At 50.8% G+C, this 23798-nt stretch overlaps 1 protein-coding gene across 1 annotated transcript in view; it reads right to left on the minus strand.

The window, feature by feature from the left end:
• Nucleotides 1-919: 919 nt before the first annotated feature.
• The window catches only part of Klf13 (Kruppel like factor 13), a 49915-nt gene continuing 27036 nt past the window's right edge, over nucleotides 920-23798 (minus strand). The window contains exon 2 of the mRNA XM_036188918.1: nucleotides 920-6418. Within this exon, the coding sequence (XP_036044811.1) occupies nucleotides 6129-6418 (290 nt within the window). The 3' untranslated portion in view covers nucleotides 920-6128. The remainder of the gene's footprint in view (nucleotides 6419-23798) is intronic.

Below are 23798 nucleotides of genomic sequence, written 5' to 3' on the forward strand. Positions count from 1 at the left end.
GAATCAGCTCCCCTACCCCCCAATTTCCCAACCCACATGCTACTGTTGTTACAGATGGGGTGGGGGGGAGCGACAATGACCTAGTCACTCACCTGACTCTGCTGTTTTCCATTGCTGGCATCCATAGCAACCACGAACAGTTAAAGGTCACAGAGAACTTGGCCTCTGATGTCCACAGGCATCAAATCTTTTCCCTCTTTCCTAGGCAGTGAACTTTGGCTTGTGACTTCTGTGGCTAGAAATGGGCATGTTCTAGAATCTTAGACAAAGGGTGGCTACATCCAGGGAGAGTGTAGATGCTTATGGGAGCATTAGAGGTTGGGTTGGAAGCAACCTCCAGGTGTCCATGTGGAGACTTGCTCCCTAGGGTGCTAATGATGCTGGTAGATGGCAGAGCCTAAGTCTTCAGATCATGATGATGTGCCCATCAAGGGCACAGTGGGAACTGGGCTCCCTCTACTCCTCCACCTCATGGAGAGGTCAATGGCTTTGCTCTACTACTCCCTCTTGGTATGATATGGCACACTGCCTCACCATAGGCTTACAGCCAAGGAGCCAACTGGCTATGGTGGACCCTGTGAAACCATGCGTCAGAAGACCCCCTTCCTCTTTGGGTTGATTATCCTATTTGTTACAGTAACTACTAACAAAAAGGACATTAGAGGACACATATAACCCTGAGGACAGGGGCATCATGTCCTCTGTGTCCTTTCTGACTTTGAAAGTGATGGAAAGTCAGTGATCTCAAATGTCTCCCACACCCAAAAGACAACCCACTGTACCCAGAGATCTTGTGCAAAGCCCCAGCCGAGGTTCTGCCTCTCCAGTCAGTGGCTGGCGTTTCTTCAGATTTTAACTTGTCCCCTCCCAGAGCCTCTGCTAACCACACCCCTCAGGAGGGTCTCTTAGGCAAATAAAATAATGAATCATAAATTTTATTTCAAAATGTAAACGTCACTAAACATGCATACATGTTAAAACAATAAAATTTACAATTTCATTAATTTTTTTCTTTTGCATAGGACATTACAATATAGAATCTATGCCTTACAAAATACATAACAAAGTTTTATCCGAGCAAGCCAAGGCCAGATTGGGAACTGTACAACTGTAATACTTCACTGTAGTGATCCAGGAAAGACAGAACATGGCCTTTGGAAGCATGTTGGGAGCTAGGGTTTTGTTTTGTTTAAAAAAAAAAAAAAAAAAAAAAGTTCCTATAGGAAAGAAAATCTGGAACTTGATGGAAATGGCCTTGGACCCTTGGATTTTGCCTTGGGGTTTTGGCAAAGGATCCCACAGAAGTTCCACCGATGGCTTTGGATGAGAAGCAGTCACCTGGGCCTAACCAATGAAACCACAACAGGGATATCCAGTCACCATGGAAGGCCAGCTCTGGCCCCACAATGCATAGCGGCTCAGCAAGGAGCCTTGCATTACCGTCCATGGGGTCCCCTGCACTAGGCACCCCGGGGCCTCTCCAGTGTGCAATGGGAACAGAGGAAACCCTTCCACTCACATACCAGGGTAGCTCTCATAACTCAGGTATGACACTGGAGCAGATGACCAGGCAGTGTCGAGTCTCGTGAGAAGTGGCCCTAGCTTCTCCTGGGAAACAGATAGTCCCAAGTCTAAGCTCTCAGTTCTGGGAAGGGTAGCTTGGCTCACAGGCTGGCCTTGCTAAGGAGCACAGGCAGCTGACCCACAGTAGGTGTCCTAGGCAAACAGAAACCCCACCCTCATGCCTGACCTAGGTTTCCTGCTCACCCCCAAGGATGTGGGGGAGGTGTCCTCTTCGCCATCCTGTTTGTTTCTAAATAAAAGTAGTTAAGTTTTTAAAGCTGTGTGAGATTCGGGGGTGGGGGAGTGGGGCTGGGCTAGAGAGTTCCAAGACAAGTCCACTAACCCTGTAGGGGAGTCAACAGAAAACAAGCCAGCCTCCTTACCCTGGTGGACTGGGGCCTCGGGGCCGGTTCTGCTCCTTTTGCTGGAGGTCAATTAGCCAGCAAGAGGAAGGGGCCTCTCCCTCAGCAGTGCTCAGGCCTGTATCAGTAGTTAGCTGGATTGAGCATCCATGTTTGGGTACAAAATTCTCTGGAATGTGTCCAGGACAAACCTTCGAAGACTCAGAATCAGGAAAGTTAGTCATAGGCCCTGGCTCTTCCTAGTGCTATCCTGATTTCAAAACAGCGAGTCCACATCTGGATTTTCACTTTGAAAGATACGGCCACCAGGACTCACATATGAAGACTCCGGAGAGAGAAAAAAAATGTGGGTGACCTACAAACCATTTCTTACTGATCACAACATGGTGGCTATACATAAACCTTCCAGCACTGTCTCTGACCTAATGACCTTTTGTAAAGTGTGTGTTGGTGTGTGGGGGGGGGAGGGGAGGTGCACAATCAGTAACACCTGTCAGAAGTCAAAATAGGTAGCCTTGTAAACAAAGCCACAACCAGGGGCTGAGAATCGAGGCCAAGCTATTGCTCAGATTTGTCTTACATGGACGGTGCCCCGGCTTGGTGGAGATCCCAGATGAAGCCTCTAGGAAATGCTGTGACCCTGTGCACATTGTATGTAGCACCTGCTTCTGGCAAGAAAAGGGCCAGCCTCCTGGACAGAATGAGGCCGGGAGGAAGAAGTCTGAAATGGTAACCCCCCTCTGTTCTGCCACATTTCTACTGGAGCCACAGAATGTGTCCTTCCCTCTTCCCCACATCTACATCACCCTTCACCAGGGTCACCAGGGTGCAGGTTTTTGCACCTGGAGGCTGCACTCTGGTGAGTCCTGAGCCTGTCCCAATGCTGGCCTCAGAACAAAGTTGAGATGGGATGAGCTGGAGGTGGGGACCTTGAACCTCAGGTCCTGTGGGTAGGGGGCACAGCAGGACACAGGTAGGGCACCTCCAGGACCATACTCCCATCAAGGGCATCACTGTCCATCCCTACGTAGCACCCATCAAGAGAGAACCGAGGGCCCTCTTTGGAAAGGGCTGTTTTCTGTATGGCTGTAGGATTGAGTAGGCATCCGGGGAACAGACACTGACCCCCTAATATGGCTGATGCAAAGAGGGACTTTCTCATTTGGGACATGAGCTAAACTCCAGCCCCCTGATGGCTGAAGTCCAGAATTCCTTTTAGACACTGCTGTAGGGAACTCTCCCCTCACTCAGGCACTTTCATTGTGGGATCTCTGCCTCCCATCCCTAAAAAGAAAAAACTGACTTTTCGTATTATTTCTGGGCACCCTATGGGTTCCTCAGTCAAACTGAAACCAGAAAATATGGCCATAACCGCAAAAAAATCAAAGACCCCGCAACAGACCCAGGCTGGGAAGCCTCTGCATCTTAGAAGGTATCCCTTATTTATGACAAGATGGGAACCTAATGAGAACCCACTGGAAATGAGCCTAGTCATGTTTCTCCCTTCCTCCCACCCCTTGATGAGATGAACTGAAGCCCCAGATGATATGGGGGGGTCCATGAGGGGTGCCTCGGTCCCATGCTGAAGGACCACACCCTGCCATTAAAGGAGAACCACTTTGGGAATGAAGACACGTTCACTTGCCAAAAATAGCCAACGCCTGCATATTTCTGTTTTAAGGCAACGTTACCCTTCCATCCATCCGATGGAACAGCCCTGGGTCATTCAAAGGAAAAATTAAATTAAGTGCTCTTTGGAAATAGCCTATGCCCGCTTTCCCCTCCCCCACCCACCCCCAACCCGCTCTACGACAAACCAGCTCTTCCTTTTATTCCAAGATGATGGGGCTCAGAGTCCTTTTTACCCTTCCTAGGTGCAGGCAGTGGCAGAGTCGGAAAGGCTCCTTCTGTGACTCCGGGGGAGAGCACAAGGAGACAGAGACCTCGGCTGGCCTTTGGGGCACACTGCTGCCTCCCTCTGTCTTCAGAACCGTGGATGCAGGTGCACCAAAGGACTTTGGAATAAAATTCCTGAATCTGGAATGTGAATTCCTGAGACGTGAAATGTGTTCAGAGTGTGGCTTTCTCTGCCTCACACACCAACTTTGGGAGGGACGACACTTTGGAACTCAGCATGAAGATCGCCACACCCCAAGCACCCAGGGCTCCCTTCAGTCTAGGTCCCGACCACATATTCCATTCTCTTCCCCAGATGAAATGCAAGCAGAGCTATTACCAGCTCTGCACTGGACCAGGGCAAGGGACCACCCCCCTCCCACACCCACCACACCTGCTTTCGGCAGCCAACAACACCACAGCCCAGCTCAGCATCTACTGTGCTACCAGAAGCCACCCTATGCCATTAGCCTCTCAAAGCTGACACAGGAAGTTAGAAAGTGGTGTCCCAGATCCACAAGGTAGCCACATGACAACAGCCAGAAACTGCAGACAGACCCGGCTGGGCATGGCCTCTGGGTTTTCCCTGTGCTACACCCCTACACTGTGTGAAGGCTGGGGTGCAGGCAGAATGACCACAACCAAGGCACTCTGGGCCCAGGAAGCCCATCTATGGCCCTCTGAGTCACAAGGGCTGATCCTCCACATCAAAATGAAGAGAGGTCTCTGTAGGATACCTCAAGTCCATCCCAAACCCACCCACCCAATACATACGCGCGCACACGCACACACACGTACACACATACACATATGTATCCAGTCCTGGGGCCTTATGTTCCTAGGCCCCAGCTCTTGGGAGAAGGGAAGGAAATGTCTGGGTCTCTGCAGGGTGGGAGTAGATGGATACTCCATGGATCTGCAGAAGAGCAACCAGAACATGGTCTTGCTAAGGAGGCCCAACACCTGAAGCCAATGCACCCCAGCCCAGGTGTGGGCTCTAGGAGAAACAGGGCAGGCCTGCCTGGCTTCGGTTCGGCTGTTTTGCCAGCAGCCTCTCCCCCATCCCTGCCCAGCAGACTGGGTGTGGCTTGGGTCCTCCAAGGCAGGGCAGGCAGAAAGAGGACCAGAAGTGGGGAGTGCAACAGTGTGGAACCGTGGGGTTTGCTAAAGTCTCCACTTCAGGTTCTGAGAAGGTGATCCCCACAACTTTCACGAGGTGTGTCCCCCCCCCCCCCGCACCCCCACAGAAGCAGAGTCCTTGTTTCTCCAATATCATCATCTCCTATCACATCTGCTGTGCTGCTCTGAGGAGATCCAACCGATAATGCCTTTGCCACCAGCCGTCTCTGAGTGCTGCCACCCACAGGGCCACACACACAGACTGAAGAGGCGGAGGAGGCAAGATGGTTCTGCTGCAAACAGAGGCTTCCCTCCACAGTGGCCCAGGGCAGGAGAACTTGGGCAACTGGATGAAACAACACCAATTTGGGGGAGACGGGAGCAGTTTCAGCACACCGTGCCCAGGGCACTATTCCCCAGTCTGAGAACATGGTGTGAGGGTGCCGGGTCCCAGGTGCCTTCGGTAGGGCAGGCAGGGCCCAGGCCGCCTCCCTGGGTTATTGGCCGCAATGGTGTCCCAAATCCAGGCGGGGTTTGCATCTGGCCTCCATTTTTCTGAGGATTTCTGCAGGCAGAAAGCCAGGCAGGACCACGCTTACAAGGCAGATGTCCTTCTCCACAGTTCCACAGGCAAGGGCTCCCATGGTCTGTCATGGCTTACCACATCCCTGTGAGGTGGCCAGTCCCTCAGGCCCACCTGCGCTCTGAGCCAGGCCAAGGGGCAGAGGACAGCAACTGAGTGGTAGGCAGAGAGAGGGGTACAGGCCTTGGGGGGGGTCTGCTGCAAAAGCACAATGTCAGTGGCCACATCTGTTCCCAGCTGGCCTGTTCTGCCCCAGTGTGATCCCCAACCTCACAGAAAACTCCAGAGTGCAAATCTATGTACAGAGTAAGGCGGCAGAAAGACGTGCCCTCACTGACCTCGTGGACCGCGTCCATCCCTGAGAAAGGGGGGGGGGGGGGTTCAACACCGCTGAATCTCAACTTCGTGGATAGCTCTATTGTGCAATTTGTGGGTCGTGTGTATATGTATATATATAATTTTTTTTTTGAAAAAACAAATTGGTTGTTGTTGTTGTTGTTAAAAATTGACACCTGAGGTGAAGAAAAGTGTTTTGCTGTGGACTTCTCAAGTTCGCTCAGCTTTCCTATTACCAAGGGGGCGAGGCGCGGTCCGGGCGCGGGCGCTCAGGGCGAGCTGGCCGGGCTGATGGTGGGGCTGCTGGCATCGGAGCGGCTGTAGTCGCTGAGCGAGCCGGTCCGCGAGCCCCCGCCGCGCCGCTGCAGCATGCCCGGGTGGAAGTTGGCATGGCGACGCGCGTGCTTCGTCAGGTGGTCGCTGCGCATGAAGCGCTTCTCGCAGATGGGGCAGCTGAACTTCTTCTCGCCCGTGTGCGTGCGGTAGTGCCGCGCCAGCTCGTCCGAGCGCGCGAACTTCTTGTTGCACTCCTGCCAGCTGCAGGCGAAGGGCCTCTCACCTGCGGGAGACAGGGGTGGAGGTGAGTCTCGGCCACACCCCACCATCCGGCCAGGCCACTGCCCCCCCCCCCCGCCACCCCCAAGGCCCGTTTTCCCACCCTGTGACCCCCTCTCAGCCCACACCTGGGATGCAAGCGGATGACAGGTCCCAGGAAGAACCAGTGGCACCGCCGACTCTGGCAGTGGCGCTCAGGCAAGGGAAAGCACGCCATCAACACTCCCAGGCCGGGCCTGTGGTACTTGGCCCTGGGAGGGGAGTAGGAAGGAGGTGCAGGCCCCAGGGGACACTCTTCTTCATCTAGTCTAGCAAGAGGGGGTCGGAGCGGGCATTACTCAGGGCCTGGCAGCACACTGCCCCTGCTCTGACGGGTCCTAGAGCCTTCAAAAGGCTCCTGCAGACCCAAGCAGGATGACATACAAAGGTGCTGCTCAGAACAGCCCAGGAGGGGGCCTAGGCAGGTGTGGAGAAGGCAGACCACAGAGCAACTCCGGTAGTGTGGATTCACTGACTCTAGACACCCCAATCTACTCCTTGTTCAGATCAAGAGACAAGCTAGCATTTACCCAAACTCTTATACACACACGCACATACGCACACACGCACACACGCGCGCGCGCGCACACACACACACGCACACACACGCGCACACACACGCACACACACGCACACACATGCACATTTGGTGGCACCCCAGAATGAAGCCTGTCTGGCATTGGGGGAGTCACACACTGCCTTTTCCCTTTTCTTTGCCCTACAGAAGCTCTAGGAAAGATTGCCAGCCCCTGAAGTTGGCCCACCTAAGTCCAGCAAAGGAAATCCACACAGCCCATCCATCCACCTAAAATATAAACAGACACTTGGGGCCACCTGACAGCCAACGAAAATCACCAGCATGAAAAGATAAGAGCAAAAAAGCCATCAACTCCAGAGGAAAAAGGGAGAAGCCAGGAAACAAAATATTAATCTAAAATTTCTAATTAGTATTCTCAACAGAATCTGAGATATGATGGGATGCACAGAACAAAGAGAACGTCATAAAAAGCAACTTCGGAGAGAGAAAAAAGAAAAAGCACTGAAATTAAACATATTCTTGACTAAACTGAAAACAAACAATTCTAGCAAATAGGTGAATGCTGCATTGTTCCATCTCCGGGTGCTGCTGAAGACAAGGCCCTATGTGGTTTATGTTTTCCTCATTAATTTGCACATCTCGCAGAGAGATACTGAGAGGTGATTCAAGCAACCTGGGGCACGGCCATGAGAGGTGATTCATACTTTTGGGTTCTATTTTCCAAGACTGTTCTATGAGTAGATTCCTAGCTTTTCATGGACTTTTTGTTTTTAACAGACAGCAGAGGACTAAAAGTTGAGAGCTCCAGGAATCAGCACAGGGGCCTTTATCTAAGAAGAGGTATAGACTGGCAAAATAAAAAAAAATAAATAAATAAATGCAGGAAATGGCTAAGTGGAAAGTAAGACAATCTGTTGTCCGTGTGTGTGGGAGGGGCGCAGAGAGAATAACAGGAGAGGATGCTGGGAGAATCCGGCAGAGGTGCAAGCTGAGTGCACCAAAGCCTCCCTTCCCTTGCTACGAGAATTTCTGCATAATTACAACAGTGAGTTAAAAAAAGGGGGGGGGGGATCTTAACACTTAATAAGTGGTATGTGAGAAACAAACATCAGGCTAGCCACAACAGAACAAGACACTACATGTCTATATCATACTGGACATGCTGGAGGGCAGGGAATGGGGAGTTTACAAGTTACATATTCCATACAGGGAAAAAAAAAAAAAAAAAAAAAAAAAGAGGAAACCAGGAGTCAAGGGCAAGCCAGAGGCTTGGGGAGGCAGGGGCCAAAGGCCCACAGGGGATGATCCCAGGAAGAAAGTAATTCTGTGCAGAGAGCACAATCAAGATATTAGATAAACTTGAGGACACAGGAAAGGCACACTGCTTTTCCTTCTTTTTTTTTTTTTTTCTTTTTTTTGAGACAGGGTTTCTCTGTGTAGCTTTGCACCTCTCCTGGATCACTCTGTAGCCTAGGCTGGCCTCGAACTCACAAAGATCCCCTGAATCTGCCTCCTGAGTGCTGGCATTAAAGGTGTGCGCCACCACCGCCCAACTCATTTTTTTTTTAAAGGTGACTATGAACTCCAGTAAACACAGGAGCAATCTGGACACAAGACAACAATGACCCAGAGAGAAGCACAATAAAGTTCCAGCGTGCAAAGGCTCTGGCTGCTTTTCCTGTGTCAAACTCCTTATCTTTCCCAACAACCCCATGAAAAGATAGAAGTGAATAGACCCTCAGCACAGGCCTCAGCAGGTCAACTTTGTCTACCAGTCCCAGAAGCCACTGCCAGACTTCAACACTGCGCAGAATCAGTGTCACAGACAAATCCCACCGCCTCATCAAATGTGGCTTCCAAGGAAAGGCAGAAGATACACGGTGGATTAAAATAATATAATAATTAAAATTATATACTCATCAATTCAGGAGGAGGGTGGGCATAAGGGTAGGAGTGAGATAAATTCTTAAATTTAATAGCATGAAAACAACAAATCTGAGAACCTAAGAAACAGAAATATGTATTATATATACCACACACATACATAATACATATTTTTTTTAATTTTAATTTTAATTTTTTTTTTTTACAATACCCATCAGGACAATTAAAATCAGATCAGGGGAACACAGTTTTATTATAAGCTTTTCTGTGCTGCGGACTTACAAGAGCAGCAGGTAAAAGTATTTGCTTGAGCCAGGCGGTGGTGGTGCACGCCTGTAATCCCAGCACTCGGGAGGCAGAGGCAGGTGGATCTCTGTGAGACCAGTCTGCTCTGGTCTACAAATCGAGTTCCAGGTCAGCCTCCAAAGTTAGAGAAACCCTGTCTCAAAAAAAAAAAAAAAAAAAAAGGCATTTGCTTGATAAGCCAAATGACCTGTGTTCTATCCCCAAGACCCACACAGTGGAGGAAGAGAACCAATTCCCAAAAGTCATCTTCTGATCTTTACACATGTGACATGCTATTCACATGTACTACTATCCCCCAATTAAAAAAAAAAAAAGATTAAATAGTTTTAAAAATATCTAACCCAACCATGGTCCAAGAAGTGGCAATGCTGAATATACTGCCCACTGGTCCAGGGGCTGGGGGGGGGGGGGTCTTATCAACAAAACAGTGAAAAATGTCACATGCTAATTCTATTCTTGGACGTTCAGAGGGCCTATTAACCAGCAGCGGCACCTTGGGGAGGTCTGGCCTCACTGTCAGGTCAGACCCGGTCTCCATTATACCGATGGTATGATACCAGCAAGCTCCACACTATTTGCAGCAGGATGAGCAAAGAAAAGAGACAGCCAACCCCTAACCCCCAGAATCTGTGAGGTAGCCTAATCTGAAATGGGGGAGGGAGGTCTTTGTAGATAAAACTGGGTTAAAAATCTTGAGATGAAGCCACAAGTTCCAGAGGGAAGTAATGGGGAAACGGCGCTAAGAGGCTGGACCAATCCATCCCTAAGCTCTCAGCTGCCAGCTCCAGTGCTGGAAGTGAGGAGCGTGTGCACACACAGCAGGTGCTCCCTTGGAGCCTCCAGGAAGAACCACCCCTGCCAGCATTTTGCTCTTAGACTTCTGGTTTCATTCAGGAAATCTGAAAAGTACATTTCAGCTGCTTTTAGCTATCCACTGGTTCTGTGTTATGGCAGGAACAAATATGCTGTCCTGTTCTCACAGTAGGGCCCACAACGGTAATGTTACAGGCTGGACACAACCAGCTCTGGTACCAGGCTTGGCGTGGTCCAAAATGTCTATTATTTGCTATCCCCATCCCTGGCTTCTTCGACTGGAGTGAGGGTGGGAGCTGGGTTCAGGGTGGAAACAGAATGCACTGGACTCAGATTCACTTGGATTCCTAATAGCCCTGGAGCCTTGTCCTTTTCAGGGTCTTTCTGCTCACATCCCAGAAAGCCTATGAGGCCAGGTAATGTCAGGGCTGCAGACAAGGGCAGCATCTGAGGAGACTTCTCACTGGGGAAAGTACTTTCACTGAGTACATGCTTAAGGCAGGGCCTTCAGGACATGGTCCTCACCCCAAGCACAACACAAACAAAACCCAAGCTCAGGCTCCAGCAGTGTCCAGAGTGAGACCACCAATGATCACACAGCCTGGAATTTTCCACTGTACTCTAGGAAGAGCAACGGCAGGTAAATGTCACTGTAGTCAACAGTTTTAGCTCACGGTGCCACGCAAGGGTCTCACGTGCCCACAGGTACACTCCAGCATCACTCTGAAAGTGCTGTTCTGGAGACTGGCCTCCGGGTGGAGGGGCTGGGCTGAATTAATCACAGGACATCCTACACAGGCAAGCCCAGCACCACAGCTGGTGACCCCACCTTCCAACAAGGGAAAGGGAGAGCCATGGGCTAAACCCCCACTACTGGACTGGAATCCTGCATAACACCCTCCTGCCCCCAAGGATAAGGTGTAGTCTAACTCAAAAAGAAAGACACTGGTCATGAAGGTAGCTGGATTAGAGGAGGCAGGTCCTATAGAAAGCTGGTCTTTTTGAAGAATCCCAAAGCCCTCAGGGGACCCCATTCTCAGGCACTCAAAGGGACCAGGGACCAGAGTGTTGGATGACCAACACAGATGCATGAGGAGGTGACTGGAGCCAAGTGGTAAGGTAGGGGTTAGGCTTTGTCCAGGCAAACTGGTGGGGGGAAGGGGGCTGGCGGCTGAATTTGAGGCACTCTGACTGGGTGCGGAAGGAAACTGAAGGAAGGCCAACCACTGTAGGGGGCTGGGCCAGAGCTAGGGTCTGTCTCAGGGTTGGGGAAGTGCCCGGGCAGGCACAAGAGCCAGGAGCTGTAGTCCGAGGCAAGGGGGGGGGGGGGGGGGGGGCGGACTACGGAATTGGGACCCTGCATACGGGGTGAGGGGGCTTAAGCCTTGTGCGGGGCTTCAGAGTGAAGCTGGGGGCGTGGGGATGCAGTGTGTCCTGGGGACTTGGCGGGAGGTGGGACTGGCCAGGGGCTCTTGGCTCGGAAGGACCACAGTTACATAAATGTTCCCTGGCGCCGCCGCGAGGAGGCCGCTAGTAGCAGCAAGCAGCGCATGGCGCAGGCAGAGCGTGATTGCCTCATCTTATCAGGGAACACAACGTCCCACACGCTCTTGCCCAAGCCGCAGGCTTGGGCGGGAACAGCGTGTTCCCTGTGAGGCTGGCCGGAGGAGGGGAAGCGACCGCAGAGGCTCTCCTCCCGCCAAAGCCCTCGCTGGGATTGGGCGCGCACTGTCCAGCAGCAGAGGAGCACAAGAACTCAGAGTCTGAACTCAAGTCCCGGGCTGCTGCTGCTGGATCCTCCCGTCCAAAGGGCATGCTCCCATTAGCTAGCACCACCCAGACGGCCAAGCCTCACTGCCACTCACTCCTCCCCACCAGCTGAGGGGCCGTCTCCAGGTTCCAGCCGCCACCTGCACAAACCACTGCGCTTTCTGGTGTGTGTGGACCTCTCAGGAGCAGCAAGTGTTTTCAGCGACTTTTCTGCTGCCCCACCCCCACCCTGTGTGTGCTGGGGAGGGGACAGAGCAACCTCCTGCTTGACCTTGGTTTTAGGTTTACAGCTAACTGGAAGCCTACCTTGCTCTCTCTCTTATGGTGGAGGGAGAAGGGAGAGCCTGGGGGTGATGCCCCTCTGACCAGGAGACCCTGGCAAAAGCAGATCATCTATCAACCTTATGCAGTACCCCAGATTACACGAACAGTCCTCTGTCGGCACAAGGAATCTATGTGGGGGTTACGGTGGCAGGGCAGAACAGTCAGAAGCCTTTAAAGAGATCCTACACCTCACAGACTCTCAGTCTTGGCTACTCCATACCAGAGTGGGCTGTCACTCTTCAGTTAACAGTTTTGATCTGTGGTCCCTGGCTTGGGGCCATTTCTAGCTTCCACCTCAAGAATGCCTTGAGGTCATCTTCACTCCAGGAAGGCCTGCTTGCTCTCCTAGCAAAGCTGAGCAGACAGCTAAATATTTTGGGATGCTCAACTGGAGACCTCCGAGAAAATTCAGGTACACCGCCTCACTGGGCTATGAAGGATAGTCTCTGACTGGTGGGTAGACGTTCCTGATTCCTTAAGGGTACCATTTGGTTGCCAGTGGCCAAGACAACTAACTCATCAGCAGATAACTTGTCTTCCTCACCCTCAGAAAAGGTGAGAAGTTATACATCCCAGGAAGAGAGCTGACTAGTGGCAGAGCCAGAGTCACAGCTAGGACCCAGGACTCAGTCTGCCCCCATTCGGCCACTGATGCCTTGAGTGGTCATCTGACCTCTTTCCCAGCCACTGTGAGGGTGTGTGGGAGAACTGGAGGACATATGCCTGCTGCACCGTGGTGCTGGTAAGAGACTTGCCTTTATCACCTGTGGACCAAGGGGCCCCAGGGAGGTGGATGCCTGAGCAAACGGGTGGCATACAACAGCGGGAGGAACCGCTGGCTACAGATGCTGCTCTAGCCCCTGGCCCTACCTCAGGGCACTCGGGCCTGCTGTTGCTGTTGTGGGAACCAATCAATGTCACTGACTGCAACATATTCCCTACACTTGATCTTAGCCAAGAGGCTGAAAAGCAGCGAACACACCACACACACACACACACACACACACACACACACACACACACACGCACGCGCGCGCGCGCGCCATCCAGACACAGAAGGGAGACTACTACTCAACCTCAAAATCCACCTTGTGTTTGTGTCTTGGCAATTTCTGCAATGGATGCAGGGATATTTCTTAAAGTAGGCATCTTGGTTGTAATTTGGTATGGGATAATTTGCTACTAAAATGCATTTGGAATATAGTCAGCAAAGCTCTGCGAAGGGACCACCATGTTTGAAGACATAGTAACTAGTTGCTGGAATGGGGCTAGAGGTCAGGGCTGGATTTGAACAAGAGGCAGCTCCAACAGCTGTACCAAGTGAGCAGGAGAGTGTCACAAAAAGCACTAAAACAATTAGTGTCTATAAGGGCCAGCACCACACTTTATAAATTATGCAAGATCTATCAATCCTATGTGGCATCAAGGCGTCGCATGGTCCTCCGTAAATATATACAATTTCTACATGCTGGCTCAAATTGCCAAAATTAAAAGGAAGTCTAAGCTCTCAAGGATGTGAATGTGAAAGATGAAACCATGAAAGTTCTACGCGCAAACTTGGGCAGAAGTTCTTTATGGAAATCAAAGTCCAGCAGCCAGGAAAGAAAAGACTGAGAACAGGACCACACAGAACTTTGTGCACAGTTGTTCTAAAGAAAAGTAAAAGGTAAATGACCAACAGGAAAAAACACACACAAAGATAAATCTTTTTTTTTTTTAAAGGGGGGGCTGGCTCAGAGGTTAGGAACAATGATTGCTCTTCCAGAGGTCCTGAGTTCAATTTCCAGCACCCACATGGTGGCTCACAACCATCTGTAATGAGATCTGGCGCCCTCTTCTGTACACGTAATAAATAAATCTTTAAAAAAAAAAATACACACAAAGCTCATCATCTTCAATATGGTGTTTATGAAAACTGGAAGAAAACCAGGCAGAAGCCGTTCATAAGAAGGGTACGGTAGGTCTCCCATATTAGCGTCACGCCGGGCCAGCCCCCACTGTTGCATTTTAAAGCACTGCCTACCCTGCAGACCTCCAATCCTTTCAGTGCCTACCTACAAACATACCTGCACACTTAAAAAGTGGTATTCGCACCTGAACGATCTGCAGAGCTGGAGCCCGGAAATGAGCAGAATTCTTCAACAGATGTTTAAACTAGGGAACACGTGTACCAGAGAGTAACATGAACAAGCTGGTGTTCTTTGTGGACCGTTACAGACAGGCTAACAAGTCTCACAGCCTGGTGAGGAAAACAGGCCCAGAACAAAAGCATGAAGCATTTGGATAAACAGTATGGAGCTGTGCAAGCACCTGCCTGTCTGTGCAGAAGTGAGAAGTAAGAACAAGTTCTCTTGTGCAGGCAGAGGACAGAGAGGGCTGCAAAACTACTCAGGCCAAAAAAAAAAAAAAAAAAAAAAACTAATAATAAAATTAAAAAGTTAAAAAATTAAAAAAATCCATATGGTCAACTAGGAAATGATGCCAGTCATGGGGTTGGCACGATGGTACAGAGCTAAAAAAGCACTTGCTGTGCCGGCCTGACAACATGAATTAGATTCTTGAAACACACAGTGGAATCAGAGCAGCCTGGTGGTGGTTTGAAAGAAAATGCCCACCCCCAGGGAGTGGCACTATTAGGAGGTGTGGCCTTGCTGGAGTAGGTGAGGTCTTGTTGGAGAAAGTGCGTTGTAGATGTAACCGTCTTGTTAAATAAGAAACACAGAGCCAATTGCAGAGCTAAAAGCCAAGTGGTCAGAGCAATAGCTGAGAGCTGAAAACCTTACCCTTCACTGCTGCTCTGTCTTTCCTCTCTGCAAGAGAGTGTTGCTACTGCAGTGCATCACTGTGGCGGTGGGCTTTGAGGTCGCATATATGCTCAAGATACCGCCCAGTATTTTAGTCCACTTCCTGTTGCCTTCTGATCAAGATGTAGCCAGCACCAAGTCTGGCCTGCCCCACGCCGCCATGATGATAATGGACTAAACTTCTGAAACTGTAAGCTGCCACCTCAATTAAATGTTGTCCTTTATAAGAGTTGTTGTGGTCATGGTATCTCTTCACAGCAATAGAACCCCCAAGACAAGGCTCCCAAAAGCTGTCCTCTAACTTCGACATGTGAGCAGCAGCACACACGCACCAGCATGCATGCATATACAACACACAATAACAAATGAAAATTTAAAAATAGAAAACGCTGCTCGCGGGTCATGTCTACTTAAAAATTAGACATTAGGGCTAGGAGCACAGCTCAGTGGAGTAACATTGGCCTAACACACGTGGGGCCTTGGGTTGCATTTCCAGCACAACAAAAAGTAAGAATAAAAATTAGACTTTGGGGGTTGGGGATTTAGCTCAGTGGTAGAGCACTTGCCTAGCAAGTGCAAGGCCCTGGGTTCGATCTTCAGCTCCACATTTAAAAAAAAAAAAAAATAGACTCTGAAATATCTTTCAGTTGGACATGGTACCTCGCGTCTGTAATTCCAGTGTTTTGGAGACAGAGGCTGAGATTGCCCTGAGCTGGAGGCCCGCCTAGGCTATCTAGTGGATTCTAGGCCAGCTTGGGCTAATGTAAAATACTCTATCAGTAGTAACAATAGTAATTTATCTGCACATTCCTGGCCAAGCCCCGACTCCGCTTCAGCTGCATTCTACTCTACAACACCCATCCCTCACCAGCTCTATTTTTAATTATGTGCATGTTTATGTCTCTGTCTAGGTGGGTGTCTATGTGTGTGAGTGCGGGTGCCACTGGGGGCCAGAAGCACAGACGCTGGCTGCATGCTGCCTAACCTGGGTTCTGGGAACTCAACTTAGGCCCGATGCAAGAGCAGTACATGATCTTAACCACGGAGCCATCTCTCCTGCCCAACCAGCTCTTAACGTGTAACTGTCGTTCAGGAGACTCTGTGAAGACCATGGGGAGCTTAGATTATGCGAGACCCCAAAGAGCAACAAAGTACCATCCTTACTTATAGGAGCTGCTCCAGGGCAAGGTTTCAGGCTTTAGAGACGCTCCTCCCCCCGCCCCCCACACCCACACCAGTCACCCAGCAGGTGGCTCTGTTCAAGGGCATTCCCAGATAAAGGCTTGACAGGCAATCCAGAAGAGGCAGGCGTGAAAGGGACAGGTGACAAAGACGGTAAACATCAGCCGGTCCGTGGCGGTGACTGGGCTGGAGGCTTCTCCCAACTGTCCGTACCCTTCAAGACTATCCCCTGAACACCTACCCGCGCGTAAGGGCAGGTGCTGGCATCCTGGAGGCCAAGTCCCACCTGCAGCCCTAACACACGCCCCAACATCAAGGCAGGAGAGTTGGTCCCTCGGTAGGGCTAGAGCGGTGGGCACCAGGGATACAGCAGACTTCTGGGAAAGAGTTTACTCTTGGATCACAAAGAGAAGCCAGAGAGAGGGCAACAGGCACAAGGTGAAGAAGCCTGAGTACTTCCCTCTTGGTAGAGTGGGTCCCGTTGTGACATTCTAGGGCAGAGCCGGCAATCAGCAACCTGTGGAGACTCCCAGAGAGTCACCTGCTGCTCAACACAGACAAGCCCCTCTGGCCACCGAGGGGTAGGGGTGGAGGACACAGCTCCTCTGTGAAAGAAACTCTTCAAGGGCACCCAGCGAGGCCTCAGGGGACAGAGTGTGTCACGGCGGAGGTATCTGCCAGCTGCACCGGTGGTAGCACTACCTTGCACCCCCAGGGCTCTATCAGCAGCTGAGAGAGAAGGCTACCTCTCTGCTGCCCTGTGGCAATCAATGCGCCTCCCTCCTCTTTCTGTGTCCCCTCACCCCTACCCTTGGTGCCCCCGAGATGTACCTAGCCAGCAGGGGCATGTACCTTGCTCTTCTCAGATATTACACCCTAGTGGTAGGAGCCATCCACAGTGGGTCAGCTTCACCCTCACATTATGCCAGCTTACCTGCCTCTACCAACCCTGAGACCTGAAAGTGTGGGACCCATCTCAGATGAGGAGTCAATGCCTCCTCAAAGCCTACATTTTTGCCTAGGAAGAAATTTGCATAGCCTTCCTTACCACAACGGCGATGCCGGGAAATGCTACGGCCTACTGCCTCCACACTCATATTGCAGGTGAACGGAGAGAACACAGGACACCAGTGCCCCATATCTGACCCACAGACAGAGGCTGAGCACAGGTCACACTGTGAGGCACCTGGCCCCCAGCCTCACCAATCCCACCCTCAGCACCCTGACATTTCAGGTTCTGCAGAAGAAGGCTAGCAGCTATTTCAGAATCAGCCTGCAAGCTAGGGGCAGCAACCCCTGTAGAGCAATCCCCGGAGAGGGCAGGCAATCACCAGTGCTCTGGCTGCAGCGGACAACACCTAGCCTGCAGAAGGGGCCAACTTCCCCAACCCTACCTGTGAGAGGAGAGCTGTATACTGCCAATCACCTGCCCTCTCCAAGCAACAGAGTGTCTGGGGAGCCTGAGAGTGACTACCTGGAAGTCCTGAACCTCCTACCTGGCCTGTCCCCAGTAACACAGAAAGTTCTAAGTAATTGGGGTGGGGGGAGGGGGGGGGTCTATGAAATTGCCAGCAGGACGTAACAGTTTATCCAGAGCTGACTTCATAAAGCAAACACATTGGAATTGTCATTTTTACTGTGGGCCTGAGCTATTTGGTTTTTTATTTTAAAAAGGAGAAGGGGAGACAGCGACTTGTCTTTTCTAAGAACAGCTGCAGAGTGGTGGGGATTCCTGCTTCACACCCTCAAGGCCTGCTGGGAAATCTCCTCTACAGGATCACCAGCCCACTGACCCAGCAGATGCCTCCAGTTACTGGCAATGCATACCCAGGATCTTTTCTGGGAAAACCATTGTGTTCAAAGGTCTAGTTTGAGAATGGGCTTTCCTGCAAAGTTCCCTCAGCCCTTCAGGTATGGTCCCTCCGTTCTGCCCGCAGCTGCTCAGAAGTTCGGGAACTCTGCTCCGGAAGCCATCTAGGAGACAAAGCCAGCCCCATTCCGGTCCCAGTCCTGCCCAGGGCTTCCACAGAGTCCCTTCCTCCTTGAACCCTGTTTGACCCTCCACCCTATTTCCTATACCTTTTGCTATCCTTGCCTGGAGCCCAAGGGAGCTGATCCAAGGGACACCCAGCAGGAAGGAAGGTAAATGCTACTGTGTAACACCCAGGACTAGAAAGACCTTTCCCAATGTCCCTTTGCAAGAGATTCCACAACCCAGGTCTGTTGGTGACTAGGGAGGTTGGATGACAGGGCCAGTGGGCGGAACAACTCCCAGAGCAGGACCCCTGTCCAGAGGCCCGCCCCTCTCCAGCTGGCTGTGGGTGGAGCTCAGTGGCATCTACATTCGGCTGGAGGAGGGCTAGATTGAGGGTGGGGGTGGGGGTGGGGGTGGGTGGTAGCACATGGAACTGTCTAATGTTCTCACAAGCCACAGACAGGGAGATTTCAACACAGCAGACTAAATGTTTGGATGCAGGCAAACTGCATACTCTGTAGCCATGAGCACAGGAAAGGAACATGGAGCATTCTGGGGAAGATAAGGTGTGTGATTGTCCTTTCTGAATTTCTCATATTTTCAACTGAACTGGGGGGTTCAGACAATCACAAAAAATACAACAACACTCTACACAAAGCCTACACCCCGCCCCCTCTCTCCAGCTCCCAACCGGGGCTGCTTCCACCAAACCAGCACTCCCAACCTGACAAGGAGGCAACACTAACTTGCACACATTGGTACACTTGCCTGGAGAGGTCAAAAGGACCACATGCCAGACATTTCATAACGGTGTTTTCTCTCCTTTTACCAAGGGTTACAAAACACATTTGAAAGTTTCCGTTTCTAGGGTCCCCTATAAAACAGCAACCAGGAGACCAGCAACCACCAGGGACAGGCCTTCCCCTACACAGGCATCCTTCCTCTTGTTATGTTGGAGGAACACGCAAGGAAGTAAATATCCACTCTAGAAGCCCTCAAATGTGGAAATGCCACAGCAAGGGCCTCCTCCAGGCGATCGAGGCCATGGGGAGGGAGCTGAGCCCGAAGAGCAGACATTTCCACTTCCCTCCTCTCTGTTCTTAGGCCTCAGCACCGTGTCCAAAGGGACAACAGTGTGTCTTTGTGGCTCATCCTCCCCAAACTGCAGAAAGCCAGACGCATGTGGGCCACCCTGAACTGAAGGACCACATCCCATTTCAGAGGCCAGGATCAGTCTCTCTCTGGGTATCCCATGGGGACTGCTGCACATTTACACATCATAGACTTCATCATAGTGGCTGACAGCCCAGGAATGATGTGCAACCCACCCACTTCAAAGTTCCCGAGCTACCAAAGAAAGACAGCACCTAGGTTTCATTGTCTGATGAAACTATTCTTTATTTGAGAATTATCTACAGAAAATTTGAGGATTATTAGCCAGGTATGGTAGCCCACACCTTTAATCCAGCACTCAGAGGCAGGAGGATCTCTGTGAGTTCAAGGGCAGCCTGGTCTGTAAATCAGGTTCCCAGAGAGACAGGACTATTAAACAAAGAAACTCGGGGGGCGGGGGGGGGGGGACGACGGACCACCTTGTAACCATCCAGCATATATAAAGAACTCTGAAGTCTCAACAAGGAAGGAAGAATCTGAGCAGACACTGAAGGGGGTAATCAACAGCTAGGGGGTGCTCAGCGTCTTGTCTTCCCACCTTATGGAATACGAAGGGGAACAAGGAGAAGACAGCAGCACAGTTCACTCTCACACACTGGGAGGGAGGGGGAGCAGCCACCATGGAAGGTCACTCACAGATTCTTTCAAATTCACATAGCCTTATACACAACACCCTAATCTCACTGGCAGGCCTTCACCAAGGCAACCGGACAACAGGCTCCACACGAAGACCTGTGCGCAGACTTTAAACAGTTATTCACAACCATCAAAACCAGAAACAAGCACCATCCTCAGATGGAGAAACAACTTTTGGTGTATCTACACAATGGAATACTACCCAATGGTTAACGGAGAAGCTACTGACACACAACAAAATGGATAAATTATAAGTGCATTCTAATGCATTTTGCAAGTTGAAGAAGCCAGATAGAGGGCTGCACTCCACGTGGCTCTGTTTATATTTCATTCTGCAAAGCACATACCTATAGGTAGAAAACCCACCAGGGACGGGGGACGGGACTGGACGGGACTGGTTGGGACTGGTTAACTCCAATGAAGGGACGCACAGGGGGATTTCCACAGTGGTGCTAGAGCAGCAGAGACTGCATTCGTCAGTTCTCATAGAACAAGGGTGCTGGGGAAGGACCTGAGTGGAGTCTGGATTTCAACCCAGCACTGTAACAAAACAACAACAAAATCCCCAGTACTCGGAACTGTACTCACCAACAAGGCACTTCAGTCCACACAAATAAACACCAACCAGGAAGCTGGGGAATCCCAGGCTGGAACTCACACCGAGTCACATGCCTTTGTGGAGGGCGGGACAGCAGCTGACCAGAGTTACTGGGAACACAGTGTTGTGACTGGAAACCCTAAGCGCTAAGCTAGGCAAAAGGACCTGCACCTTAGTCAACACATCATCTCAACTAAGCGTTCACAATGGACAGCAGCCTCCAGGTGCACTGGGGAGGGGGTAAACAGGTGAGGGTGCTGCTGGGGACTGGGGGGAGACAGAAGGTCAGCAAGAGGCAGTCCCGAGGGAGTCCAGTCCTATGACCTGGCTCCAAGTAAGACTGGGATGTGGATTCATGCTTAGCACAGTGCAAACGCAAGGAAGAGAGAAATGGCATATTTCACTGATACAGTGTATACGGGACACACACACACACACACACACACACACACACACACACACACACACTCCCAGCTCTGCCCACTGAGTGGCATAGCAGGAGCCACACCCCAGTCACAAGGAGCACACCCAGATCCTGGATTCTGATACCATTCTGCGGTGAGAGGAAACGGGGTCCTTTGGATTTGATTTGAGGGCCGGGACAGGAAAAGTCCATGGGCCTGAGCATCATGTAATGCCAAAAAGTCAGGAAACACAAAAACTCAAACCGAAGGGGCATGTCCAAAGGACACAGGAACCAGCCTGAAAAGGAGTCCTTGGCCAAGGCTGGGACATTTGAGTCACAACACAAATAACACTAAACTCACACGAACTGCATCCCCCAGGGGCAGGAAGTGGAGAGAAGGACTCCTCCTCTCTGTTGTGTTTACCTCAAAAAGCCACACACCTAACGCAACCCCAAGAGAAAGATCAAACAACTACAGGCTGAGGACAGTCTGCTGCACACTCAGCCAGTGTAGGGTCACTCTCCTTGATTCTGTGTCAGAGTACCTGAGCGAAGCCATGGAAAGAAGCAGTTTGGGGGGGGGGGGGGATCACAGTCTGAGGGGATAATGCCCACCATAGCCGGAACACGGGGCAGCTGGCCACACTGCATCCTCAGGCAGTCCAGAGAGATGAAATGTTGGAGCTTGTCCGCTTTTTATACAGTCTGGGACCCCAGATCTCCAGATCGTATCACCCATACTCAGAGTGGCGTTCCCCTCCTCACACCCAGCGATGTGTGTCTCCTGGGTGATTCGAAATCTAGCTGGGTTGACAATGAAAACTGAACACCACATACAGTCAATATCCCTCCAAACTTTACAAGGTCTGCTGTGGAAATCTGTCTTTCAGACCTGACCTGATTGCCATACTCAGGAACTCAGGGCAGCTAAGGTGACGTGCACAAGATCAAGCAGTTAGCATCCCAGCATGCGCTGGGGGTGGCTCATGAGGTCCTACCCCTAGCTGACAAGCAACTAGCTAGCACCTGATGGCTTCTCGTGGGGAGGGGGTGGTCATTTTTCTTAGGCCACCGGTAAGCTGTCCGTCCTTGCTGGGTGAATGGCTCCATACCCATATGCATGAGGTCAGCGATAACCGAACTCACGGAGTTCCTTTTAAAAAGAATGTAAGCGTGGGAGAGAGACAAGCTGAAGAGGATTTGGGGAAATGAGAGAGATGAGTTGGGGTGGATAATCAATCAAGATATACAGTATATACATGTGTGAAATTGTCAAAGAATAAACAAAAACATTTATTTTCTAAAAATGCCAAAACTGGGCATGATGGTGGTGTACGCCTTTAATCCCAGCATCCATCGCTGAGGACCCTGAGAACTTAGTTTCCCTGGCTTTCTTTTACTGTCAATCAAATCTGGTTTAGCCATTGGGACCATCTCGGCAATAAATCCACACAGCCATTGTCACGATCACAAATGGCAGTGGACATCGCCTGTAGTTCATCAACCGGACAGTAGTTGTCCTGTCTCCCTGGGTCACTCCTGACACCTAAGATTTTACTCTTTTTTCATGGTTTTGGTTTTTGGTTGTTTGTTGTGAGATGTGGACACTCTCTATATAGCCCCGGCTGTCTGGAACTTGTATATGTAGACTGGGCTTGAACTCACAGAGATCCACCTGCCTCTGCCTACTGGATGCCACACATGGGGGTCAGTGCAGAAAAGTCTACAGCAGACATGCTCACAAAATTGATCCCTCTGCGCCCTAGGATAAACGTAGCCTATGGAAAGTTCCAGAGAGAGCTGAAGAGATGGCTCAGTGGTTAAGAGCATACACTGCTCTTACAGAGGACCTGAGTTCAATTCCCAGCACCCACACTGGGCAGCTCACAATTACCTGTAACCCCAGCTCTAGGGTGTCGGACACCCCTGGCCTCTGCAGACATCTGCACCCACATGTATAAACGCACACACAGACCCATGCATAGCATATGTAATTAAAAATGAGGAGAGGGAGTGGAAGGGATGATGTAAATACAGTACTCGTAGATGAAATTCTAAAAAAATGAATTTAAAAAATAAATCTGTTTTGAAAAGGCATTTGGGCTGGAGAGTTGGCTCAGTGTCAAGAGTATTTTCAAGGGACATGGATTCAGTTCCCAGCACCCACATATGGTTCAGTTCCAGGAGACCAAACACCCTCTTCTGGCCTCCACAGGTACCAGGCACACATGTGACACACATGTACATAAATGTACATACATGCAGGTAAATGCCCATAGATACAAAATAAAAATAAACAAAATAAACAAATCTGAAGGAAGGAAGGAAGGAAGGAAGGAAGGAAGGAAGGAAGGAAGGAAGGAAATGTTCCAGACTGGAGCAGAGCATGACAGAGAAACGGCCAGCAACAGAAGGGCTCCAGCCTTAGCAATGTGTGTTTCATAGTCCCTTGAGAAAACTCTTACAGCCAGATCTGAACTGCCAAGACCAAGATGGAGACATTTCCCATCCTCTAAGCCTATTCCACACCCTCTTTCAGAAGCAGTGTGGGGGGTGGGGGTGGGGAGTATGCACCACCAAGATGCAGAGCAAGCATGCAGCCACCCTCCAGGAGCCACCCTGTACAGGCCATACCTAGCAGGAGCACAGGCCCAGGACAACATCTGGAAAACCAACACCATGGAGAAAATCAATCAAAGATTGATTCTAAGGGGGGGGGGGGTGCCTGCCTCCCTTGTCGCTTGCATTCAGTCACTACCAAAGGATCCCATTACCACAGGAGAGGAGTCGGGGGAGGGGAGGGGGCTGGTAGGGGAGCCACATACTCCTGTGCCATTCTGGTAAGAGAAGAAATAAAGCCTACAAGGCAGACTCCTCCTGGAAGGCTAACTCTGAAGGAAATGGCCACAAAGCCGGCCATGCTGCCTTGAGGAAAG

Source organism: Onychomys torridus, chromosome 1 (genome assembly GCF_903995425.1).
Source record: "Onychomys torridus chromosome 1, mOncTor1.1, whole genome shotgun sequence".
Classification (NCBI taxonomy): Eukaryota; Metazoa; Chordata; class Mammalia; order Rodentia; family Cricetidae; genus Onychomys; species Onychomys torridus.